The 27,874-nt window shown below is 41.8% G+C and overlaps 1 protein-coding gene across 2 annotated transcripts in view; it reads right to left on the reverse strand.

The window, feature by feature from the left end:
• Positions 1–8,848: 8,848 nt before the first annotated feature.
• The window catches only part of CCDC6 (coiled-coil domain containing 6), an 81,688-nt gene continuing 62,662 nt past the window's right edge, over positions 8,849–27,874 (reverse strand). For both annotated transcript variants that reach the window (XM_088450384.1, XM_088450385.1), the window contains exons 4-9: positions 26,646–26,749; positions 25,155–25,315; positions 20,644–20,800; positions 19,651–19,751; positions 16,260–16,384; positions 8,849–10,353 (exon numbers count right to left, since the gene is read on the reverse strand). In XM_088450384.1, the coding sequence (XP_088306510.1) occupies positions 10,165–10,353; positions 16,260–16,384; positions 19,651–19,751; positions 20,644–20,800; positions 25,155–25,315; positions 26,646–26,749 (837 nt within the window). In that variant the 3' untranslated portion in view covers positions 8,849–10,164. The remainder of the gene's footprint in view (positions 10,354–16,259; positions 16,385–19,650; positions 19,752–20,643; positions 20,801–25,154; positions 25,316–26,645; positions 26,750–27,874) is intronic.

Raw genomic sequence — 27,874 nt, forward strand, 5'->3', positions numbered from 1 at the left:
AACAAATATATGTTACAGTTGCAACTTCAAGAATTACTCAGTGAAGAGCCTGTGTATACATTAAAACCTTCCGTTCTTAGCAAACAAACTTTTCCAGGTCAATTATTTTATCAAATTAATGTAATTATATTTATACCCCCTCGTATGTCAAAGGGCTCTTGCCATATAGAACACAGATTTATGGATCCTGGTAAATGCTGTATCGTGGAATATGACTATTTCCATCCCAAATACTAATTTTCTCATTAAATAGAGTAGGAACTGGCTAAATGTCAAATTAATATATAACATTTGGAAGAGGGAAAGCGGTTTTCTGCACAGTTCATTTGCAGCAAAATCACTACTCTAATTTAGTTGTTAATAACTAGATCAGGATTCAGCTGAATCCGGAACTAAATCCCAAACTTTGAGCATTTTGTAGGAAAAGAAAATTTCATGTCATTAGCAACTACTCATCAAGAGGATCAAGACACGTAAGGGCTGAGAACTGTGTCCATGGCTACCATAAGTGGGGCATGTGGCCGCCCTCACTCATGGGTGAACGGACTCGCAGCTAATTGCACTGACCCCAAAGTGCCTACCAAGGGGCTCTCCTACGTGTACTGTGCAGTCACTGCAATCTTATCTGAGCTCTCAGCAGACTATATTGTGTCAGCATTTCTTCTATAAGATTTGCAGTCTTGGCAGCAGCAAATGTTGTGCTTCTGTCTTTTACAGCTGGACATCCCCTTTGCACATGTTGAGTAACATACTTCATCTGTATGGCCAAGTGATGACACTGTAGAGGGCAGTAAAAGTACATCAAACTCACATTTCTACCAGTAGTCATTTTCACCTAGTTCACAAAATCTGTTCTCCAGTTCCTAAAGCCTAGCAAAGACCTTACAGCTAAACATCAGGTCAAACACAACGTGCTGATGAACTACAGGTAGCCAGCCACTGATCAAGTATTTTGCCAAGTGTCATTTCAAAAACTGATATATTGCATCTGATCATTGTTATACTTTTATCCACCGAGAAACATTAATAAAAAGCAATGCTCAAGAAAACGGTGATGTTGACCAGTGTAATTTGTTTTTCTCTGAGCGGTCTATTTACTAAGCTGTGGGTAGAGATAAAGTACCACCCAAACAGCTCCTGTCATTTTCCAAACACAGCCTGTGACATGGCAGTTAGGAGCCAATTGTCTGGTACTTTGGGTTCTATTTACTAAGTCGTGAACGGAGATAAAGTACCAGCCAGTCAGCTCCTGCCATGTCACATGCTGTGCTTGAAAAAAATGAGTTAGGAGCTGGTTGGCTGGTACTTTATCTCCATCCAAGGCTTAGTAAATAGACATCTTCATTTCCTAAAGCACACTACAACATAACTGCTAGTATCACTGTGGTTGCTATGGGAACCACCTGAATTTTTCTGTCCACTCACAAAATCCCTTGAATGTGTGCCACGAAAAACACACTGCAAACCACTGCTTGGGTAGGGGATGTGGTTACGTGACCGGCGGCCGTGATGCCGCCAGCCTCAATACCCCCAGTGAAATCCCAACAAGGGACTGTAGATAGGCATCGGTATTTCGACACCTATCTTAACCCCGACGCCGGAACGGCGAAGGACGCCAGCCCGAACGGGGCTCCCTTTGCGGGGGAAGGGGGGGGTTCCAAACCTCAGAGCCCCCTCTTTTTGGATATTCTTTTTCATCGATTTATATAAAGTTTGATGGGATAGAAAACACAATCAGCATCCTACCAAAAGGAATAAATAATGCCTATGAAGTGAAAGAAAGATTCAGGGCTTACGCCCAGCTAAGTGGCTTTGCTATACCTTACAAAGCATGGATGTCAGTTACATTTGTTACCCCGTTTCGGTCATTAACATGCTATATATAATTTCTGTGCACATTTGCAAAACTCAATTTGCTTTTTTTGTGCCAACTATTTAGCTGCCTGTCAAAATGACAGGACATTGTCGCACTCATGAAAAATCCTGTTTGAGTGTCATTTCTGCTCCCTAACTCGGGGGGGCTGCGAGTAGAAATGTCGGCGCCAGCGGCTGTGCGCGCCTGAACAGAGCAACAATTGATTTGCTCCGTCGGATGCCATCTAGTGGCCACCAGCGCGCAACACACTTGAATTCCCCCCCATAGAAGTGAGGAGCAGCCTTAGCCTTTTATATAGAAATTGCACGCCCTCTAACAAAACCTCACACTGAGGGTTAGATTTACAAAGCTCGGGAAAGTGATAAATTGGAGTGATAAACTACCAACCAATCAGCTCCCAACTGTCTGTCTGCCAACTGCCTGTAACATGACAGTTGGGAGCCGAGTGGTTGGGAGTTTATCACTTTCCAAAGCTTAGTACATCTCCCTCTGATTCTTTTACATTCATGACATCACTTTAACTTAGCAGAAGTGCTCCCCCCCTTTTTAATTTTTCTGATCATTTGCAGAACTGCAGCACAACTGTAAACCACAGGACAGACTGATGCTCTTATAATTATACACAACATGGACATTGCATATATCAAATGGGAGTTCGTGCACCATTGACATGCAGACCTGGTCAAGAGATTTAGTTGTCATACAGACTGAACACCAGAATGCATGAAAAGTGTGAGCTATATTACTTTGACCATGCAATGATTGTCGGTGGCAGATGGGGTGGTTTGAGTTTCTCAGAAACTGCTGATCCTGGAATTTTCATGAACAGCCATCTCCAGTTTATAGAGAATAGAGCAAAAAAACAAAAGAAAGTCATCGAGTGGCAGTTTTGTGGATGAAAATGCATTTTAAATAAGAAGTCAGAGAATGGCCATACTAGAAGGGGACCCTAACTCAAATTGTGCATTTCAACATTATCGTTGATCCTTGATATGGATGAGCTACAGCAGAAGCCAGCCACACTGGTGGATGTCATTCCTGTGAGCTCAGAACAGCAAACTGAGGCTACAATGGGAACAGGCTCACCAAAACTGGACAGTGATTAGCTGCATACACACGTAAAGATTTTCTGTCCAACCATCCAACTATGGTAACGTATGGGAGTAACTGATGATCAGCAATTTGCTCCTAAATGCCAGGAAACAGATGAAAATGGTCAGACAAGTTTGTTAAATGTTTGATCTAAACAAATTGTTCAAACAACAGTTTTTGTCCATTTTCCGGCGTTTGGGAGCAAATTGCTGATTGTCATTTGCTTTCATACCTTGCCAGATTTTCATTCCAACCAATCAACTAGTTGGATGGTTGGACAGAAAATCTTTACCTGTGTATGCAGCTTACGATTGGGAAAACATCACATGGTCTGACGATTCCTGCTGTGACACACAGACAGTAGCAGACCCTCCAATATGACCCCTTTCACCAAGTTCAAAATGCTCTGACCCAGGAATTCTCATTAAATTATGATTGCAGTCACCTGTGTTGAAATGATTGCCAGGAAGGCTAATTTTAACAGATTACTGCATAAATGAAGTGGGAAGACCAAGTACAGTGAATTTATTACTGGTTATGTTGCAGGGTATACAGTAGTATTAAGAGACGTGCGGAGAGGTAAATGGCTGGGGAGGCCCTGGCTAGTATCAGAGCCAGATTTATAGATATATATATATGAACCCGATGGTACATGTGGGCATTTTACAAAAGTGCAGCAGTATACAGTATAGAGTGCTGGAAATTTGCTGTGATTTGATCAGGGATGTGCGGAAAAGGTAGACAGAGGAGGCAGTGCCTCACCTACCATACACTTTTTACTCCAGAGTTTTGACTATAAAAATGATTAGAACACAAAAGATATTAGTTTAGAAAAAAAACCACTGTGGAGTATACCAAAGTATGACAGGAAAGGCTCCGCCTCACCTGCCCGCAGACTATAAATCCATCCTGCCTTGTGCAATTTATGGTGTGGGGAACGTTTTCTTGGCACACCACAGGCTCATTTATACTAATTGAGCATCGATAAATGCCACAGACTACCTGAGTATTATTACTGACCCTGACCATCCTTTTATAGCCATAGACTACCCATCTAATAGCTACTTCCAGCAAGAATACACACCAAGGACATGTTATCTCAAGCTGGTTCCTCAAACATGATGATTTTAGAGCATTCCAATGGCTTCACAGGAGCAGATTTAATTATGCGTTGAAGACACCAGAACGGGTCCCAGCAGCTTCCACGTGTCAGCTACAGAAGGCAGATCCTATTGGCAGCCTACGGGAAGTGCAAACAGAATCTACCTACCATAACAGGCCGACAAAATGGGCAACACGAGCTGCAGAACTGGGTCTTCCCCACAGTCACCAGATTTCAAACCAATAGAGCAAATGTGAGAGGAACAGGAGCTTCTCAGCATGAATGTGCAGCAGACAAATCTGCAGCAACTGAGGGAGGTCATCATGTCAACAGGACACAGAACCTCTAAGAAAAGGTTTCCAGCACCTTATTGGACCCATGACACAGAATTCACACCATTCTGCGGCATAGGGAATCTAGTACTATAATGGTACCTTATAAAAGTAGCCACTGAGTATATTTGCAAATGTGTATAACCAAAACTTATTCACATTTTGTTTTTTACTGGTTTACAGCAGACTGTGGTGAGATTTTTCTGTGTATCCTCCAATAATTAAAAGCAAACAAATGGCTGAAATTGGCTCTTAACTAAAGTACTGCATCTTGGCTTGCATGTCTGTTAGCTGGGTCACACTAGCTTTAAGTGCTAGGACACATTGGCTTAGTAAGTGGCTGCCAACTACTTTATATAATCCTGTTTAACAACCTGAGTGTTCCACTTGTGCTTTGGCGATTGCATCAATTGCTAGCTGCGCTTACACTTTCCACACAAAAGCAGATGGTTCCCCACATAGAATTTAATTAAATCCATGAAGTTTGCAAGAAGAAAAGAAAAAAAAATTCTCAAGTAGAAACTTGAAATGAAAAATAACATTCTTACTATGGGGTCTATGTACTAAGCCTTGGAGAGAGAAAATGGAGATAAAGTACCAACCAATCAGGTCCTGTCATTTTTCAAACACAGCCTGTTAAGTGACAAAAGCTAATTAGTTAGTACTTTATCTCTAACACCCTCTAAGGCTTAGTACATAGACCCCTAAGTGAGAAACTTTTACAGGTTGAGTCTCCCACATCCAAAATGCTTGGGAACAGGGGTGTTTTGGATATCGGCATATTCCGTATTTTGAAATATGTGCATACCAGAGATTATCTTGGGAATGTGACCCAAATCTATACACAGAAAGCATTTATGTTTCATATACACCTTATACACACAGCCTGCAGGTCATTTTATACCATATTTTCACAAATTTTGTGGCTCAAAGTTCATGTACATACATGAAATTTATTTATGTTTTATATTCACCTTATAGACAGAGCCTGAAGGTAATTTTATACAATATTTTTAATAATTTTGTGCCTTAAACAAAGTTTGTGTACATTTAACCATCAAAAAGCAAAGTTTCCATTATCTCAGTCATGCTAAAAAAAAAATCCGTATTTTGGAATATTTGGATATGGGAGACTCAACCTGTACGAGATTTGTAAATGGAGGTTAATTCAAACACTCCGAATTGCAAGTACCACATAAAAGGAGTGCTTTTTGGTGGCCTCATATTTGTGAAGCCACGCCCCCTTGTTTGAACTTTTGGGGGCTTGACCGTGCGTCACACCCCCCATTCTCAACGTTGGGGGCTTGCCCAGCGCTCTGGAAGCTGCTTGGCAGCCCCCAGCCTCTCCGGTAGTGTCGATGACTCGCACATCTATCGCCGCTGCTTTGCCACACCAAAATAGCAGAGCGGCTCTGCTACTTTAGTGTCACCCGGTGCAGTCTGCACACCCCTAGCGATGTCACTGTATATAGCCCCTATGCAGATGATTACATGTGGGATAACTGCAGTGTATTTCAACCTATTGCCCCACTGCTGAACTGACTATACTTGTAGACTTAATTATTTCCGTGTAAAAAGCCAACCTCTTCCCTTTCCGCTAGAAAAGAATCATGGGTGTTGTAGTTTAACAGAATAAAGACAAATGAGTGACTATACATTCACATTATTGGAGCAATGTCTGGTCATGAATTCAAATTCAGCACCAGGACAAATACTGTAGTGTGTTCTAAGGACAAAAGTCCAGGAATGATGATGTTTGTCCATGAAAGATGACGATTTGCCTTTCTGAGACCCAATTTTTGGTGGGAAAAATCCGAAATTGGTGGGAAAATCCGAACTAATCCGAACCCGCTCATCTCTACTTTAGAGACCTGTTTACATTTTCTGAGGATCTGACGCCAGATACCATCTATTGACCAATTCAATAAGACCTCAACGGTTCCCAAACTCCGCCATTACAGTACAGGTTTTAAGCATATCCATGCAGGTGACAATTGATACCCTCAGTCAATTGGATTTAACCATCTGGGCTCAAACATGGATATGCATAAAACCTGGACTGTAAAAGCGGTGTTTGGGAACCTGTGCAATAGGTAATGCCTCGGATATACTGTAAACTAGGAATACAAAGCCAATAACGTTAGATGCACAAATGCAGAGAGCGAGGAAAGAAAGAAAGTTTTCAGCTGGTCACATCAATTAATATTCAATCTTAAGATGAAATTGTGTATTAATCAAATTGAAAGAAAATAAACACACATGTAGTAATAAATAAATAAAACCGGTGATAGACATAAGATTAGTTTACCAATCATCTTTGTACCACTTCAGGTTACAAACTAGTCTTAAAGTCTTTAAATTTACACAAAAAAAAAAAAACAGGCAAAAATGTGGGTGATTAAAACTTTTCACTGGTAATGTAAATTCAAGTAATGTCTGAATTGTACAACATTTAGGGATGTTAGTATTAAAAGGTAGAATTTAAAGAATTTGTAGAATGTAATCTAATCATGTGACAACAGTGTAACCATGTTGTGTGTTATGTGATCATTTGCTCCTAATCTGTTCGCTTCTTAGGAAAATGCTATGGCAGGATGAGGTCTGTAATTCGACACGCATCCAAACATATATGAAGCTAATTTGCTTGTTATAACACATGAAACGCTGTTGCATATGTGATTGGATATAAATAACACCCGCATTTTTTGTCCAATCTTCTTAAAAGAAAATGACCCATGACAACATATTAAAGTTTCATGATAAAGTAAAATATCGCAACAAAATTAAAACAAAGTTCAGATCCCAAAGGTTCATTGCTGCAACACTTAACAAACATGTCCTTTATGAACAATAAGATTCAGGGGGTTGCGTATGGAATACCAAAAATACCGGCGGTTCAAATACTGACAGGAGAAGGCCGACAGCACGAAGTCGCAACGCCGGCTGATAAGTACCCTAACCCACCCCTCTTCCTTCCCTAACCCTCCCTTAGGGGTGCCTAACCCTAACACTCCCGGGATGGTGCCTAACCCTAAGTCCCCCCCCTGGGGGTACCTAAACCTAACCCTCCCTTCCCGCACCCTAAACCTAATGCTAAGGACATCCCGGACTTACCTCGTTCGGGCTGGTGTCCTTCGGTGTTCCAGGGTCGGGAATAAGATAGGCGTCTGTGTTTCAACGCCTATCTTAAGTCCCCCGTCGGGCTTCTCCTGTCAGGATATAAACCGGCAACATGTTAATATAATAAAAACATTTTTACCTATAACAGTTGGTCACTATGCAGCTAAGTACAATATTTATAGAAAATCATACAGCACCAAAAAAATAACATAGGCATAAGATCAAATGTACCAAAAAATAACATTAAATAAAACATAAGAAAAAGATAAAATATTTCTCACCGATGGGCAAAACGGGGCGTTTCACAGCGCTCTTAGTCGCTACCTCAAGCAGTAAAAGAGTGAATCTATTTTACGGCTTGAGGAAACGGCCAGAAGCTGTGAAACGCGTCCAGTTTTACCCATCAGTGAGAAATATTTTATCTTATTCTTAGGTTTTATTTCATTTTATGGTTTGGTCTATGTGATTTTAAGCTTATATATTATTTTATGATGCTGTATCATTTTCTTAAATAAATTTAAACTTAGCTGCATACTGACTGTTATAATGAAAACGTATTTTATTATATTAACACATTTCTCCAGGGCAGAACAGTAATGTATAATAAAAATGCCATTTAAAAATCAATTATTAATTTTTAAACCTGTTTGGGTTATTCCTGTTACAACCATCTGGCTATTATTCTGAGGTTGCCAGTTCTACTTTATCTGTGGCATCCTTGTGGCTCCTCCCAGATACATGCATTGGCAAGTAAGGTAATGCTTAGTTACAGTTCTGTGGCATAGACGCTTGTTTTAGGTTTGTATCCTCCCAGCGCCAGAGATTTTTAAGAACAAAAACCTGCCATTGTATAGGACCAAGACGCAGCATTAGTCTCTAACTGAAGAGGCTTCAAGTGCAGCCCCAATTGCAGTTCAAACTGGAATGCCATATTAAAGGATTGGCCCCCATTCAGATTACACTTCTAAAACTAGCTTTATGCTTACATATAGCAAAAAAAAAAAAAAGAGGGCTCATCCCCATTCTGAACTCTGACTTGAACCCGAAGACCACAGTGCATTGTAGGTTGTATGCATCTCTGCAACAAAGCTTCCACTGATGAGAGCTACGGAAGGCCCAAGCACCCAGAAACATATTTGGTACACACTCTGAAAAGATTTAATAAAGAAGGGACAAACTCTGTATAAAATGATCCTTACTGTAGCCCAGTGTTCCCCCAAAAAAGTGAGGGTAACCTGCTGCAGAACATGATTGAGAACACTGGGTTATCATTCCGGCAATAATTAGAGGAGCAAACAAGAAAACACGCACCGTTCCACGGCAAAGTGAAACCAAACATTTTATTTGTGCTAAATGAAAAAAAAAAAAAATTAACTCAGAAAATAATTTCTTTATACATTGTACCGGTTTACAGAATTCTAATCAAGCAATCATTAGTGCCAAAGCAGTGCTACTTCTCTCTGTAATCTGTCCTGCTTCTAGTAAGCAATACAAAAAAATTCTGTGCTGCCAGTAAATTGCTAAAATTTTATATTCAAATCACATGGATATTTTTTGTTTGATTTTAATGTGGATTTTTAAAATACTTTGCAAAAATAAAACAAACAAAACAAGAAAAAGTGTATATTTTACATGGCTTGTGAAGCCAATTACATACACCTTCTTAAAAAAAAAAATGTCTAAATACTGTAAGTCATAGAAATAGATTTTGCGGAGCGCTAACTAGATTTATCTAAAACGGATACAATTAAATCTTAAGATCCATTTACAATACATTCCACATATTTAAACAAGGATTTCCACATTTCACTACCATATCATTAATAGATGTGAATTTGGTTTTGTGACTTTGCATCAGTTATGGTCTATGCACATATGGACACAGAACACATGTTGGGTTTATGTATAGCTAGCTACAAAATATATGTGAGTTACAGGCACTGAATAACTTCAACCGACCTCCGTAAAGCCGAAAGACGTCCTTACTAGCACATGATTTCTACATTTAACATTCTGCTTTCATACGCTGTTTTCTGCAATACAACATGCGGTTACATCAGATTACTGCTCAGTTATTAGACAAAACTAAGTTACTGGTTCCCATTGCATGTGTCTACTGTATAACGCAGATGGGCTTATGCGATGTGCATTCACCAGTGGCTGAAGTTAAGATTATGTAGTGATTTATTTATGGGATACTATTAAAAACTAACAAAGTTCAATCCATCATGCTTTAGAACGCTTATGCACACTCCACGGAAAAAAAAAAAAAAGGAAAAAAATTAAGTATCCCTTTTATTATGTAAGCCTAAAAGAAAGAGCATTTGAGCAGCATGATAATAGTATTTAGTAAGGTTGTCCCGCTCATTACAGAGCAGCAAATGTCCCAGCCAGGGCATTAACGTACATGTGGCTTCCGTAAACATGAAGTGGGAAATCGTGTGATGACGTTAACGCTGTAATACCCACAACTCTGGCTGTATTCGGAGACAAACATTTACAACACAATTAGACAGTGAAGCCTATGTAACCTCAGTGCAAATAAAGTCAATTCCGAATATGACAGGTAAGCCTTTGGCTTTGAGTAAACTGTTCCATGTTATGAGTCCAACTCAAGACGCAGAGCCTGCAGAGGACATGCACTAGGGCTGAGAGGAAGGATGCACTGAATTGTGGGAAGTGGCGGACTGAGACACAGTTGACTGGACTGCAGGTTGTGCTGGCGGAGGCGGAGGGGGCGGTGGCTGCACTGGCGTCTGGGTGTTCGGTGATGGAGGAGGAGTGGGGCGCTTAAACTTGTCGGGGCTGTTGCTCCTTCGCGGGGAGGGTCTCTAACAGAAAACAAAGCAAAAATATATATATAAGTCAATTTACAACCTGAGGGAAGGGGGTTATGGGTCTATGAACAAACATAAACCAGCTCAAAAAACAGTGAACAGCAGCGCTGTGTAACACCTAAAACCTAAATCAATAATAAATATACAAAATTAAATAAAATAAGATTGTGCCAGAAATAATTAAAAATAAATCAAGATATGACTGAAATGTACAAAATATGCAAATTTAATAATATGAAACAGACATCATTGGCCAATGTAACAAATATAAATACACACACTAAGGGCCAAATGTAATAGGGTGAGAGTTTAGAAAATGTGAGAGTTTAGCAGTAACCTCTCACATTGGTTGAGTTTTATCTTCAAAATGGGAAAATATCTGAATGAGATTTTAAATCGTGAGAGTTCTTTAAGTCTAAAAAAACATGCAAGTTCACTCTGTTACTTTGTTTTTGGACTCTATTACATTAGCAAAGTTTAAAAAGTGTCAAAAACTCTCACTTTTCTAAACTCTCACCTTCTTACATTTTGCCCTAAATGTCTAAAAACACATAACATCAAAAAAGCCAGTAAACACACTGACAAAATAATGATTAGTAATACATGTCTAGATCAGCACATTAACCTTATATAGCAGCTGTGGTTTCAGATGCTAAATATATGGGCAGAGATGGTTATAATATCATGCATGTGAGCATGGAACCTAAAATCTGTTTAAAGTTCCGCAAGGAAAAGTATAGTGACTTTCAGAAAATGTCTTATCCGGGCAGGTTTTGTGAAATTAATGTCTCACAGTGAGTGCAATTTGTATAATATGTCCTCACTCACTAACGCACCTCACGCGCCATCTGTCTCATGACCAAATCTGCGGTCCATACCTCATAAGAGAGACAACATGGCAGTCTGCAGGCTCCTTCCGTCTCGTGGCAAAAGAACATGCACTTTTCTGTGCTAGTTTGTGGTTGGTGACGCACTATTGCTCAGCCGCCGGATGGCGTCTTCTGCGCTGCGGTCTGCACTAATTTGCGGCGATGGACTGGCAAATTGCAGTGTTCTGTATATCGAGCGAGGATCAATTCCCACACGGTGCTGTGGCAGATGACGCAATGGACCGACTGTTAGATGGCGTCTGCCTACAGTGTCTCGCAGCAGCGTGCTGGCAGATAGAGGTGTCTCTGTGGGTCAGGCTCTGTCCAGCCCTCCTCCACGCAGTCACTCGAACGGCAGACTTCAACCCGTCCACTGTGTGCGCCCTTGTAGAGCTATGTGTCGCAGGACTTGCAGTGATGATCAACAAAAGACACTAGTTTGAATAACTGACGCGTTTCTTCCCAATTGGGATTTCCTCAGAGCGGTGTGTCTAGATAGAGGTCTGTTTACCCTTGATATAACAGGTCCAATTTACAAGGCATCTGTATATGGTCACTCAATATCTAATCCTTTGAAATTCTTACTGAGCCCCTCATTATCTTTAAGAAAAATCGCAATTTAAAAAGTATCTTAGCCCCAAGTTTCTTTAGACCAATTGCACAGACAGTTGAACAGACAAATTTGTCCTGGATTCCAAGTATTCCACCAAGCTTCTACAAATGTGGGAGTACAAGATGCTTGATGTGTTCTTATGCCAAAAAGACCGAAGAAATTGGGTTAAATTTTTCAAAAAAGATCTACAAGATCAAGGAGTTTATGAACGGTAAAATAGAGTATGTCATATTTGCTACAATGTAGCTGTAATCTTCCATATATAGGAAGGACGACAAGGAATCTTAAATTAAGATTTGGAGAACACAGGAGAAATATCTTAAATAAGGTCATGACGCATAGTGTCTCCAAACACTTTGCGTTATGCCACAATAGCAAGGTAGAAGGTCTTACCATTACTGGTATAGCATACATAAGGCATACTTGTAGAGGGGGGGGGGACAAGTTTAAACGACTCTGCACACGTGAGGTTTATTGGATACATGAGTTCAACAGTTTCTTCCCTGAACGTCTTAATGAGACTGAGGACCTCAATGAAGTTCTGTAATGACAATGACCTCACGTGCTTTGTCAAAACTGTTTAATTAAGGTCATAATATGCCTATCTTGAGGCCGATTTAGGTTGTCCTCATTCATTTTGCATAGGGTCATTTCTCACAGGGTTAACATGGATGTACATATATGACACACGAGCAGCGGCAGGTTGGTTGCAATGGGATAGGCACTTGCTCTGCAGATCTTACCGCAGGCAAGCTGTCTATGCATATGCAGCTGACTCTGTAGATGTGTATGTATGTGCATGTTTATGCCCACACGTTAGATCCATGGGTTCATTAATTGTTTAGCATTGAATTAGATCACATTGGGACAGAAACTCTTTATGTCCTGAAGTTGGATTCTCACTATTGGTTTAGCAAAATAAAAATACAAAAAAATGAGTAAACAATTTTGGGATGAAATTGTTATCATCACTATTATCATCATTCTTTATTATCTTTATTGTGATGTATAAAGTGTAAGGATGTTCTAGGACAAAATAATCCTTTTTGTTTATCATATTGTAACTATAGTTGATAAATCAAATAATTTGGGGTACCTGATTAAAGTATGATAAAATCCCCACATCGAATCCTTAGATTTATTAAATAAGCCTTTCTGATGTTTCCATCTAATTAACTTTTTGCTCATTTTTAATTATATATTCTTATATTTTATGCATGTTCTAAAACGGTTTGATACATTGTCTTTTTTGTTACTAATTGATCTGCTATTTATGGTTTTAAATTTCTTGTAGCTGTATCTGCAGTGCTGCAAATCTCTTAACAAAAGAGGAACATTGATCTTTACAATTAGTAACCATTACCATGCCAGTAAGAATTTCAAAGGATTAGATATTGAGTGACCATATACAGGTGCCTTGTAAATTGGACCTGGTATATCAAGGATAAACAGACCTCTATCTAGACACAGCCCTCTGAGGAAATCCCAATTGGGAAAAAACACGTCGGATTCATACTAGTGTCTTTTGTTGATCACCACTACAAGTCCTGGTCCAGCGACACATAGCTCTACAAGGGCGCACACAGTGGACGGGTTGAAGTCTGCCGTTCGAGTGACTGCGTGGAGGAGGGCTGGACAGAGCCTGACCCACAGAGACACCTCTATCTGCCAGCACGCTGCTGCGAGACACTGTAGGCAGACGCCATCTAACAGTCGGCCCATTGCGTCATCTGCCACAGCACCGTGTGGGAATTGCTCCTCGCTTGATATACAGAACACTACAATTTGCCAGTCCATCGCCGCAAATTAGTGCAGACGGCAGCGCAGATGACGCCATCCGGTGGCTGAGCAATAGTGCGTCACCAAACGTGAACTAGCACAGAAAAGTGCATGTTCTTTTGCCACGAGACGGAAGGAGCCTGCAGACTGCCACGTTGTCTCGCTTATGAGGTATGGACCGCAGATTTGGTCATGAGACAGATGGAGCGTGAGGTGCGTTGGTGAGTGAGGACATATTATACATATTGCACTCACTGTGAGACATTAATTTCACAAAACCTGCACTGAAACTGTTAGTGGAAAACTATCCTAATTCCCCAATTGTATTTCTGGACAGTTGTCATCAGTGTTCAGCAGGATTCAGTCTGGGAATTGCTGTTTAAATTCGTTATATAACCTACCCGGATAAGACATTTTCTGAAAGTCACTATACTTTTCCTTGCGGAACTTTAAACAGATTTTAGGTTCCATGCTCACATGCATGATATTATAACCATCTCTGCCCATATATTTAGCATCTGAAACCACAGCTGCTATATAAGGTTAATGTGCTGATCTAGACATATATTACTAATCATTATTTTGTCAGTGTGTTTATTGGCTTTTTTGATGTCATGTGTTTTTAGACATTTAGTGTGTGTATTTATATTTGTTACATTGGCCAATGATGTCTGTTTCATATTATATTTGCATATTTTGTACACTTCAGTCACATTTTTATGATTTCTTTTTAATTCCTATTTCTGGCACAATCTTATTTTTATCTAATTTTGTATATTTATTATTGATTTAGGTTTTATGTGTTACACAGCGCTGCTGTTCACTGTTTTTTGTGTTTTCTTTTAGCTTGCAACCATGAACAGCTGTGTGGAAACACTTATTATTAACACAATTAAGATTTCTCAGTGTTCCATTTTTCAGTGCCATTTTGCTATAGATTTCTGGGGTTTTTTTCTGTGTAATTATAAATCAGCTCAAGTTAATAAAATAAAAGTCACACCCACTCACCAAGGTTTGTTCCATCCGTTAAACAATGTTTACCCATCTCATTCAGTTATATGCACTACACAAACATTACTGGGTTCCTTCAGAAGCTGTTCTATCTAAATGCTGCCAGGAAAAATACAAATGAGGTTATGTTGAAAGGCGCCAAAAGGCAATGTCGTCTGGGTCCTGGGCCTATTATGCTGCTGGCCACAATAGCAGTCTCATCAGTGCTAGGACTACACAGTTACATTCTGGGTTTATACGTTACCTTAAACCAAGCACATACACAAAAAATGTTGTATGAATGAACACCCCATGTTACACAGATGCAGAATGTAACCGCTGAACATGCCATCCAAACAAATGGTTGAAATGTGACTTAACTAGAGATGAGTGGTTCGGTTTTGGCTCGGATCTTCCCGCCAAATTCAGATCTCAGAACGAGGCAAATCATGTTTGTTCGTGAAAGATGACGTTTGGCCTCGTTCTGACCTTGTCAGGAAGATCCGAGCCAAAACCGAACCACTCATCTCTAGCGGTCACATAGAATCCCTTGGTTAAAAGTAATCAAAATGTGCTTCGAGTGATGATCCACGTTCAGTAGGGCCAAGGTAAATGTCATTTCAAAGCGATATAAGTAATTAAATAAGATATTTGGGCTGTTATATGCTTAGATAGGTTTACAAATAAGAGAAAATAAAAACAAAAGAAAAAGGTGGACTTGAGTTTGACCCAACTGCACCATACGCCAAAATATATATTTATTATTTAACTAAATGTAGGCTGTAACCTAATTTTTATTCCAGGTTATAAAGAGAAGCGATGTGAAGATTATGATATAAGAGCTCAGCTTTCACGTGCATGATACATTGTAGGATAGCTCCTGTTCTTACACTCCTGGCAGACTTCTATGTATCTGAATTAAATATGCAAATATAAATTATGTATATCACCTTATAGCGCTCCCCCAATAACAAGTACACATAGCTGAGAGATGAATACAAATAATAATCAAGGTGCGTCCGACACATCATTAACCTGCAAGGAGTGGCTGCTCCTCCCCTGCTACAACAAGGCATCCTGATCTCCCCTGCTGCCTCCAGCACCCTTGCTGTGCCACATCCTGGGAGAGGGGGGGGGACACATTGGAAGGAAAGGGGGCTATTTAAGTGTGTGACCCATGAATGCCTAGCAGGAGAAATGTTACTGTATTGTGGAACTGCTAGAAGATGAACCAAAACCTGTATCCTCCTATACCTTGGTTGCTGTGATCACCATATAGAAGAGGGAGTATATAAAATTCCATTATAGATGCCATTAAAGATTGCAAGACCTTCCATATGGTTATAGCTGGATGACCCATTATCAAGTGGAGCCTTTATCTCTATGGTGATTATTATTTGAATTCATCTCTCACCTATGTGTGCTTGTTATTGAGGGAGCGCTACCAGGTGATATACAATCAATTATATTTGCATGCTCTTTGAGTAGTGGGTGGTGACTCTATTGTATCATCACCTCTTGTTGCACCTCTAATTTTATTGCGCACCAATTGTCAATATTTTTTGCACTATTTCTGAACTACATATGAAATATCAGTATGTAACTCCAGGGAGAGCGCAGCATTACTTTTCTGTCCCAATGATACTCACTGTAATACCGTGGGAGGAACCCATGTGCTGCACGTGTAAACCTGGAGAGTTGAAGTAGGACATTCCGGCTCTAGTGAGGGAGGTCGGAGGTGTGAACCCCACAGTATGACTTGCATAGGACAAGCCTGAAACACAAAAACAGGCTCATGACATATAGCAGTGACATTTACATTTGGTTAGATTTGTGTCCAGAGAGAGCAGCTCAGGTTGTAACATTCATCATTGTATGTGTAAAACATTTATCAGCATCAGTGCTATTTATCCAGCTCCAGATTTTATATAGGAGAGAACAGGCCACAGGCACCTTGGAAATACCCTGTTGCTGTATGCTCAACACCAGTGTCCGCAGCTCTGGACTACTTTCATTTTATGGAATAATGCTGCCCCTTCTGGTCAGTGTTTTGCATTACATTTAGCTTCAATAACTAAGTAAAAGCAATACAGTTCCATGGGTAGTCCCAGACAAGCACTTTTAATTCTAGTGCTTCACCAGATAGATATGAGCTAGCACTCAAATAACCCAAAATGTTTCCTGTAGAATCACTTTAAGTGACTGGAGAAAATAAAAGTTATGGTAGACTTACCATTTATAACTTTTTCTTTGAGGTCCACGTGGATACCATGGGGTAATGTGGTTGGAGAGATCCAGACACCAAACAGTTAAAGCTTTCAGCTCCCAGGTAGCTTTGCGTCACCCTCCATATATATCCCGCCCCCAGCCACAGGCCTTCAGTTTTGTAAACAAGCCTCAAAGCAGGAGAAGGAATGAGGAGAAGGAAGAACAATACTACACCAAAAACTCACACACAAGATGAGGGAATCCGTGACCGAAAGAAATATACCCAATGCAGCCAGATGAGAGGCAAAAGTATCAAAGGTGTAGAACCTAAGAAAAGTGTGGACAGAAGACCACGTGGCAGCCTTGCAGAGCACCACAACTAAATGCCCACGATGGCCCTACAGACCGAGTAGAATGTGCTGTCACTGTGTTTGGGACAGGGAGATCAGCCTGTGTGTACACCTGAGAGATAGTCATACGTAACCATCGAGCCAGGGTCTGTTTGTTAGCTGGCCATCCTCATTTATGAAAACCATATAATACAAATGGCAGGATGGCTATACGCAGACCAAAGTCCAACCCAGCCTAGAAAAACATAAGTACCCTGGAAACCCTGATATCTTAGGGTCATACTTTCTCGTGGGAACACCCAACAGAATGCCAAACTAACAAATGCGGGCAGAGGAAAGCTTTCGTGCCCTAAGCATCATTTAAATTACAGAGCTGAAAAAAACAGCTATTAGCAATGCAGGTCTTGGGGTAGATGGTATCCAACTTTGGCTCTTAAGATGGAAACTAAGAGCTACCCAGTCAAGGACAGACTAGGTAAGTCCGGATGCAGGCAGGGGACCTAGATCCGGCCATAAAGAAAGAAAAAATGGAATATCTATGGATAGATTCCATATGGCGGTGAACCAATGATGTGTATGCCAAGCAGAAGCCACTAGCATTACTGTTCCGTCTCCCTGCTTGATTTTCTTGAGGATCCTTATGAGGATGGAAATCGGAGGAAAGAGATACGCAAAAGCCAACTGAGCCATACTCTGACTTGAGTGGGTATAAACATCCATCCAGTAAGAATGTATAGGGGGAACAAACATAGCAAACTGAGTATCCCATTAAAGGAGGCAGTGTGGGAGCAGCCAAATAATCCACTAGCTGCGTCATCACCTGAGACAAGGAGGAATCCAAGATGGCTCCTGTACAGGGACTGGTAGACTGGACTGGTGATATAGTTCTTTATAACAGACAGCACATCAAACATCCTGTATAAAGTCCTGAGGGGACAAACCTGCCAACAGGATTTATATGAAACCAGCACAGGGGCTCAACCTCTTGTTTTCCTTTACTTTGTGACATAGTCAACAATAAAGCTAACAATGCAATGCAATGTGACAGCCTTCAGAATTATTAGTAAATGTGAAGTACACAGAAAAACCCCCATCCACCTGAACCAGAGGGATGAGAAGAAACACAGTGATAGTAATAACTGACGGTCAGAAATAAAAGGCAGAATCAACACAGCAGCTAGCAAACAGTCATATACTATGCATATGTAAATAAGTTGCATTAGACTCTCAATTAACTACTCAAACTCGAAGCTTGGTAGGATATAGAGCACCATATACTTGACCCAGGGGGAGAGGAATACAGGATGACTGACCCAAAACATCCTGAGACCAAATCACTTCAGTGCACTGATAGCGTCTCATATACATGAGGGTATAAGGAGCGACCCAGATGCGCAAAAACCTTTGATGGCTCTGCATCTGGGGAGAGTTTCTGGGGGAGCACCTACCTCCCCTAAGCTGCATCAACCGGCCAGATACGCTGGCCTCATGGCAGCAGAAGGGTCTGCTGACGATCCCCGGTTTCAGACGATAGGGACCCGGTGGTCTAGAGAGGACGCGGACACTCTGGGCCCTGACTGCAGCGGCTTCCGGTGCATGTCCAGCGCCGGAAGGATTGCTGCGCACGATTCCCTGTAAGCGTGGAATCTCCTCACATGACATCTCCGTGCGTCCAGTTGCAGTCCGGGCCCAGCAACGCTGCTAGCAAGCTCTGCTGTGACCCGCCGAAAACACCAGCCCTGTTACTGGTGTTGCGGCCCGGCGGAGGTAGAGTCGCAGTACATGTGTCTTAATTCAGACACTCAGTACTGCTAACCCAAAAAAACATAGAAAATAAAATAAAGCTTAGGACTGCTTGAGCAGTCCAGTTACAAAGGTGCATCTGAATCCTGCCGCACCAAACGAATTGAAGGCCTGTGGCTGGGGGCGGGTATATATGGAGGAGGACCAGAGGCATCCTGGGAGCTGAAAGCTTTAACTGTTTGGAGCCTGGATCTCTCCAACCACATTACCCCATGGTATCCCTGTGGATCCCGAAGAAGAAAATGGAAGTGGTTAAGCTTTGAAGTTGTAATCTGAGCACAATCACTCAATATAAATCTTAAAAATGTGTCTCCCATGCATTCTTGAATTACATCACTGTACCGGTCCTCACCACAACTATTGGGGTATCAACCCTGTCACAAATCTTTGCATCATCTACATAAGACAAACCATTCCCTTGAGGAGCACAAGTAATCTCACCACAAAATACATTATCCCTGATACAGTGCACTCCACTGGTTATCACTATTTACTGCAACGCTGTCTTCTGTCCTACAGTCAAACCTTAACCCATTACAGCCTAAGTCAAATCCAAGAATTTGCAGTTTCTGAACTCATTTATTCCAAGATACATTGTAAAGCGCCTTACTAAACCCTAAATAAGCTATACCTGCTGATCTATTATGTCATAATATAAAATACACAAGTGAGAATTTACCAGGGGATATAGGTCGGCTGGAACTTGGGGACGGTGTGTAGGGGATTGGGCTGGACACAGTGCGTGGTCGTAATCCTTGCGCAGACATCTCATTAAAATACCTGTGAGCAAAACCAAAACAGTTATTCGGTAATGTAGAATATTTCTATTCTTAGAGACAATGTTAATTAAGGGGTTTAAAAATAAATATTAGACATAAAGAGCTAAATATAAGAGTTGGCACTGCTGCGGGAATACATCAGAGTATTCCCATTTTTTTTTTAAAACAGCAAGTATGTTAAGGACAAAACCATGCTGTATTCCTGCAGCGGCGCTGGCTCGCACTCTGTTACATTTAGCCCACAGGCTCCGATTAAGAGTCGCAGGCAAAGTAGCCGCATCGATGGCCACATTGCGTGCTGCAAAACAGCTGCTGATTTCCGCTTTCTTTCAGAATCCGCTGCTTCTACACATCCGCATTTGAGAGCAGCCATTATCGCGGATTTACACCAGCCCTACCCAGCGTGCAAGAAGAAATCCATCTGAAACTGGATCACGCTGTACGCTTACCTTTGAATAGGTCACAATTCAGTCTAGACACCCATGCCAAACTTATACAAAGCACAAACGCCTCCTCATCGCAATGTTTCACCCACTTAGCTGCAGGTAGAGCTTCAGCCGATCTCCATGTATTGACAGATGCGTATGTGCGCCAAATTGGGTCACGTCAGTGTGCGCAGCGCTGTGGCTGCTTTACCTGAAACTCGGAATCAGGCCCAAAATATAACAGCTCAGCTGTGCATCCTATCATTATCTGCAGAAGAGATCATGTGAGGAAGCCATGTCTACTACAGGACTTGGAGCTGAGCAGACCGGTATAATGCTGACATCTACACTCCGAGCATCATAGTCCTGGGGTATTTGATTTTTTAAATAGTTTTTTTTTTTTTTCTACTCCTTTGAGGTACAGTTAAAACATAAAAAAACAACTCAGGTCAGAAAAACAAATCCCACCTCTCATCGTCCATCTCTAAGCTGGACTCGCTTTCTGACAGCTGCCTGCACAGCGCTTCTCGCCTCTCCATTTCTCGCTGTAGTTTCCTCTGAAGCCGCAAGTTCTCTTCCCTCATGTGACGTTCCTCCTCCAAATACTGGGCCATTTTCTCAGTGTCTAAAACAAGAATGAAGTTACATCTACAATGCTATTGCATAAATAAGTGTAAGTATTTTCTGATAAGTACCTAAACGTGATCAAATTGTCCAGAACACAGACATTTTGGACAAGTGACTAGATGGTGAATAGTTTGGAGAAAGGCAAAGCTCAGATGCTAGGTTGCAGAATAATTCCGCATTGCGTGTGTCCGGCAGCTCATACAATCATATTCCATGCTTGCAAATATCAGAAAACTAGTAGTTACCAGAGAAAGGTGGAAGCCGTGTAGGAGAGAGTTGTTACCTTAGCTTGTAGCACAGGTGATCTTGAATAATATAATAATTCCCACTGTGGCTGTAACTGTGTGGAGTTTGTGTATTCTCCCTGTGCTTGTGTGGGCTTCCTCCGTGTGTGTGTGTGTGTGTGTGTGTGTGTGTGTGTGTGTGTGTGTGCGCGCGCGTGCGCGTGCGTGAGCATGTGATAGAGCAGTGTTGGCTAACCTTGACACTCCAGCTGTTGTGGAACTATATATCCCAGCATGCCCTGCCACAGTTTTAGAAAGCCCTAATAGCAAAACTGTAGCAGTGCATGCTGGGTTATGTAGTTCCATAACAGCTGGAGTGTCAAGGTTAGCCAACACTGTGATAGAGAATATAGATTGTAAGCTCCACTGGGACAGGGACAGATGTGAATGGCTAGATATTCTCTGTAAAACGATGCAGAATATGTGTGCACTATATATAAATAACTGGTAATAATAATACCTGGTTACATTTTTATCTAAGAAAAAGTAAAACCACGGTCACAGATCACAGTCCTCTGATAACACAACCCTCTGGGGAACAGGGATGAAGCACATGAATATATATGGATATATAGAGATTATGCTCAAGAAATGAGAAGTCAAAATAAACTTTCAATATTAAGAATAGCGTTCCTGCTAGGCTGTTTCAGAGGGGCGCCGCGATCTGCCCTATTTCTGAAGGGCAGAAAGCACCCTGCCCTCCAGCGCGGCGTCCCGCTGAAACAGCTTGCGGGTTCTGTCCTCCACCCACGGGCCGCAGTGTCCCACAAGTGGGGAAACGGCAAAGCAGTGGTCACCACCGGTGGATGCCGGGCTCATGTACCTGGCATCCATTCACAGTGATCGCGGCGCTTGGGGGCTGCCTGGCATGTCCTTAAGTGCCGGGCACTTCCCAAGAATGTCATAAAGACAGCCCCTTTTCATTGCCCAAGCTTCTTTGCACTAGGTCCGGCACCCTGCCTGCCGCCGGACCTAGAGTGAATACTAAAGAACATGTACCTGTTACATTACAGTATCTACATTATTATTATTCTTCTTACTACTATAGTTTAGCATTAGAAACCTATGATTATCTCATAATATAACACCAAATAAAATAGGCCAGACTTAAGCAGGGGTAGAACCACAAGTTCCAGCATGCTGCAGCTACATGCTGCCTACCACTGGAATAAGTTATGTGAACAAGCTCACTCCATCCCGCAATGATTTACTCCTTCCCTAACTCTCAGCAATACTTCCAGTAATGGAGCCATTCTAGGAATAAACTGGCTAACGTACATGTCCCACTCTTCCTCCACTGCTTTATGAATGAGGACATCAGATGCCCAGAGAGAAAACCCTGTGGATTGCTCAATTTGATAATTACAAAACAGGGTAACCTTTGTTATCTACTGGAAATACCATGAAAACAGACGATTACCCATGACATTTCATCCAAGCTGTGTCCTTGCTTACTTTGAGGCATTCGCCAAGCCCGATTAGTCCAGGAACACGTGGGTCGGATTGCTTTAGCACACATGATTTATTACAGCATTAACTGATATCAAACAGAACAGGCGGTATGTGTGTTCCTCACAGAAAGGGAGATTTATGAAATAAAACTATAACAAAGAGCAGATTACTAATGGATAGGGAAGTAATGTTACTAAGGGGCCTATGTACTAACAATCGCAAAACTACCACGATTATTAAAGGTTCCTTTTCGTGGAGGATATTTGCATCTTTTAATGAACATATATCTCCGCTATGGGAAACTCGCAAGGACAGTGGTTAGGGTAACCGCTGTCCCAGGGAGTTAAATCCCCGGCATTTTGCAGACACCCAGAGGCTGTGAGAAAGAGATCGAGACTGCTTGTCTACACACTTAGTGATGTATACCAAAATTAGCGTTCCCGCTAGGCTGTTTTGGCGGGGCGCGGCGCCCTGCCCTCCTTCTGGAGGGCAAAAAGCACCCTGCCCACCAGGAGGGGGGCAAAAAGCGCCCTGCCCTCACAGCCTGCGGGTGCAGTCTTCACCCGCGGGACGCAGTGTCCCGCGGGTGGAAAAATGTGCGGTGACCCGGTCACCGCCGGAGAATAGACGCCGGGCGCATGCGCCCGGCATCTATTCTCCCTTTCTGCAGCGCTTGGGGGCTGCAGGCATGTCCGTAAGTGCCGGGCACGCCCCCAAGCATGACGAAAAGGGGACACGTCTTATAGACACGCCCCCTTTACATGCCCACGCCCCTTTACGGACGCACGTGGTTGCCCTCTCTAGCTCCGGCGCCCTGCCTGCCGCTGGAGCTAGAGTGAACACTACAAAATGATATGTTGGCTCGACTGGCCGACTTATCAAACAGCGGGTACACATTGAGCGATGTAATGAATGACAGATCAATCCCTCGTTTTGTCCTTAATTACCTGCAACAGAACCGCATGCGATATCATGCAGTTGGCCGTGCAGCACGGACGACCGGACAATATCGCATGTGACAGAGGGAGCGCGCAGACAGTCCGTACACACTGGACAGTCCGGCCGATGTGCAGTTTTCGATTGGGCCTGAAACTACATATCGGGCCGAAATCGTCGTAGTGTGTACCCAGCCTTAGCCTTCATAGGCTTAAAGTGGTTTATACCATTTAAAGATGGTATAAACTAATGGTGCCAAACTCAGTTTGGTACATAGGGGGGGGGGGGGGTCAGACTATATTCCCCATTAATAATGGGGACTGCGATCTGCAGTGCTAATTAGCACTTTGCCAGAGATTTCTGTGAAATCTCCTACATTGTCCTATTAGTACATGGCATCAATTCAGAATTCATAAGAAATTAATTTAAATTCATAAGAAATGGCAGTTTTTACATAAATTTGTGGAAAAAAAGCTCCCTAAGGGACAAAATCAGTAGCAAACAACATCACATATCTATTTATACGACTTTCAAGAAACAAGCCACCCGGGCGAGACCTTCGGCTGTAGCTCAATCTATATAGATTCACTTTGACTTATTCTTGAAAGAAAGCTGAATGTGATGTAAGCTCCCCTACAGAGTGCCGGGAGGGTCACACAGCTCATGTAATCATAGGAGATGGGGGGAGTGTAATGTGTTCTGTACCATGTCATCTCCCCGCTTTCCTCTGCAGGAAATAACGTCATTGACGATGTAAGCATTCATTTTTAGACATGGTAGCATTAAATTAAGTGTATGATTAAATTAGTGTATTAGATTACTGGGTAGACATTGGCACCCACAGTGAATTCGGCCATGGGGGGTAGAGTTTAGTCTCTGGAATCCTGAATAGAATATTGGAGCTTGGTATTCTAAGTTTTTGAAAATATCTATTGGCAAGAAGGGTGTTTAAACAAAATGTGACGATAGCTTGGGATAAGTGATGATTAAGTAATTTTAGGGCTTGGTTGGAAGGAAGCACGTTCAGCCATTGACGTGCATTAGATTACTCATCACAGGTTTATATAGGTTGTATGTTAAAGTGGATGAAAAAATCTACAAAGAACATTTTAAATGACTTGCAGGCACGCTCAGCTGCCGGGCAGGTGCTCCCAGGCATATGACACTCAGCGGTGTTGAGCGACCTTGGGGCTTTATAATGGCAAATCATTCAAAAACAAGAAAGCAAGTACAGTTTTATGAACATTGGTACAACTACACCTTTACTTTTTTCTAAATATCAAAAAGTTGAATATGATGCGTTTCCCTGGGTTACAGCGGTTTATGTAAATGAAATCCATAAAGCCAAGTGAGAAGTGCTTTCCTTTCAAGGACAAGGAAATTAGTTCTAGACAAAGTACATTTTTAAATGGGCGTTAGCGCTGCTGTCTTTTGTGTGTCTGTAACCCACAATTGCAGTGGTATATCTAGTCTCACCCACACAATTATACATTTAGGACACTTTTCCTTAATTAGCACAATCACTGATAAAATGTCTGCAGACAGTTCCGTGAGACCCTTAACAAGGGACGGGATATATACATCATCTAGTGAGACACAATATAAAATGCAGAGAGAGGCAGTGGAGGAACACAAGAATATACAGTATGGCTGCCCATGCAGGAGTAGTAATGTACTTACGCTGTAGTTGTGCAGCTCTTAGCTGTTTCTTTAGCCTTTCTACTTCATTCTTTAGGAAGCGTATGTGTCTCATCATGTTTTCTGGGGAGTCTATTTCCATTGATATGTCTCGCGGAGACGGTGGTGCAGACACAGGCTGGTCTAATTTCTCCTGTAAGATCCTACAAACAACAAGCTAGGATGAGGCGAGCATTCTTAAAAAGGAGACCACAATTTACTCCTGCACTTGTATTGATACAATCATTAAAAAGCCATTACCGGAAAAAAAATAATAATAATTCACATATGTAATGCTCAAAGTGGTGATTACATCACAAGAACAGAACCATAATTGCCAATTGTGTTTTAGACATTTAGGGCGGAGTGCAATTGTTTCCGGCCCCCTTCGCGCCCGACCGAGCTATTCAATTGTTGCTCCTGTCGGGCGCAATCAGCTGCCAGCGCTCCATTTCAGCTCGCAACCCCAGGGGGGTATGAACTGAAATGGGCGAAAAGTGACCTGTTTGGGCACCCAAACAGCACTTTTTGCGATCGCGCCCAGCACTTTGGTCGGGGGTAGCCAATTTACAGGGCTAAACCCGACCACTTTGGGCGCGATCAGCGTGAAAAGCAGGAGCAATTGAATAGCGGCCCACGATCTCCCGTCACTTTAGACGGGAGTTCCGGACCGCGAAAACAATTGAATATCGCCCTTATGACATTAGATTTAATTTGGTTAGTACATTACAGTATTATTGTGAATAAAGATGAGTGACACTGCTAGACACTAAATTAAATGAGAACGTGGAGTGATTGAAAATATGTCAAATAATTTTCTGCCATCTGGGCTAACTGCAAGATATAAGCGGGCTTGGGATGGGGATGGTTTTTGGCTCTTGTCCTCACCAATAAAGTTGTACAAGTCTAGAACAATTCAATCCAAATAATTAAAAATAAAAAATGCCAGATCTAATCAAATTAATCAACTAATAAAAACATAGGATTTGTTGTATGTATGTATATTATATATTTAAATAGGTTTTAGAATTTGATATGGTTCTGAAGAAAGCGACTTGAATCTGCCAGCTGACTGGGTAATAGCGCCATCTGCTGCCTGCTGACAGCTATAGCCTCGAGCTGAGCTCTCCATGAGTGGCAATAGGTCAGCATCGAAGGCCCACTCATTCCTCCACAAACTTGTGTCTCTTGCAAAACAATAATGATTAAAACTGTTTTATATTCTTATTGGGGATTGAGACTGATAAGTCCTCATCACTAGTGAGAGCATTTTATGGGTGAACTCCGCTCAAGGCTGCAGAAGTCCTATCAGACAGAGATCAGGTAGCAGTTTAATGATCCCCCCCCTCCCACCCTTATAAAACCAAATATACAGAACTAGGAGAGCTTGACAGCATTTTCCATCACAAACAGGGTTTGCAGAGACAATATCCTTGGTCACGCCTTTAGTAACTACAAGAGAACCTCAGTGCATAAGGCCCAATGGAGACGAACCTCTTCTCAGCTTCAAGTTTGTCCATCCTCTTCCACAAACGATTAACTAGCGCTTCTTGCTCTTGTTCCAAGGTGTTTTCTAGGTCAATTTTTTCACGTCTTAGCTGAGTGCAGAAAAACAGACTTGTGTTAGAAAATAAACGGAAATGTTTTCATCAATGCAGAGAGACAGTGAAGAGATAACAATAAGTATTAATACCGCATCTTATACGGAGGAGTTGAATTTTTTTTGGGATGATAAACAGTTTTGTATATACCTTTATAGAAGCACTTAACACAATATAAAAAGGCGATATGTCAGTACATCGGCAGTTCCTGAGCATCCACTGATCATGTCACAGACTCCTTGGCGTTGTACAACCCATAATCTTACATTACAACTGATGAAAACAAAACTTTACCATCAATAGCTGCACTCAAAATTGTTTACTACAATACGAGGGAAGTCTTATGATTGCGGTGGGTGCGAGGGAAGTTTTGCAGATGTTGGGAACTGAATTCCCCCCCAAACAAAGAGAGAGGGGCTTATAGAGATTTCATCGTGAAAGAAACTAATAATTGTTTGTATTCAAATACTCATTTTTGTGAGACCCTCCCTAAGTTTTAATAAACTTTGCAGTCAACAAAATGTCCACCATTGGTGTTTTGGTTCTACCGTTCTTCTTTGATTTTGGGGCCTGATTCAGCAAGGATCGCTATTCTGCTTCTACGCACGCCACGCAGTTAATATCAGCGGTGATATGCAAATGTTTGCATTCGCATTGCGATCGCAGCATAACATAAGGACGCCCACTTCCCCTTACTCACATCCATATATTTTGGCAACATAGCAAAATAATCGGTAACATCGATTAATATCGGACCCATACGCACAGCTAAGGCAGGTCAGACCTTACTCAGCAATTGCTTACTTCAGCACACGCTATGAGGCCTCAGGCTGTGTCTGGTATCGCAGTGACTAATTTATGCACGCCCCTGCTACACCGTTGAAACACACTGGCACGCCTGCATTTGCCCCACCAGCCCCCCCCCCCTTCTCCACCCACAAACGGCACTTCCTGTCGATCACTTTGTGATGGGTCTGCGTCGTCACTGCAATCGCATTTCTCACTGGGTGAGTTACGGACAGTAGGGGGCTGATTTAATTCACTGAGTTCCGTACTGTGATGTCCCGAGTTTCTATGCACAGATTATTTTCATGAAGTGAATTTACAGAGTATTGATTTAGA

The sequence above is a fragment of the Taudactylus pleione genome, unplaced genomic scaffold (genome assembly GCF_031769625.1).
Source record: "Taudactylus pleione unplaced genomic scaffold, aTauple2 ptg000518l, whole genome shotgun sequence".
NCBI lineage: Eukaryota > Metazoa > Chordata > Amphibia > Anura > Myobatrachidae > Taudactylus > Taudactylus pleione.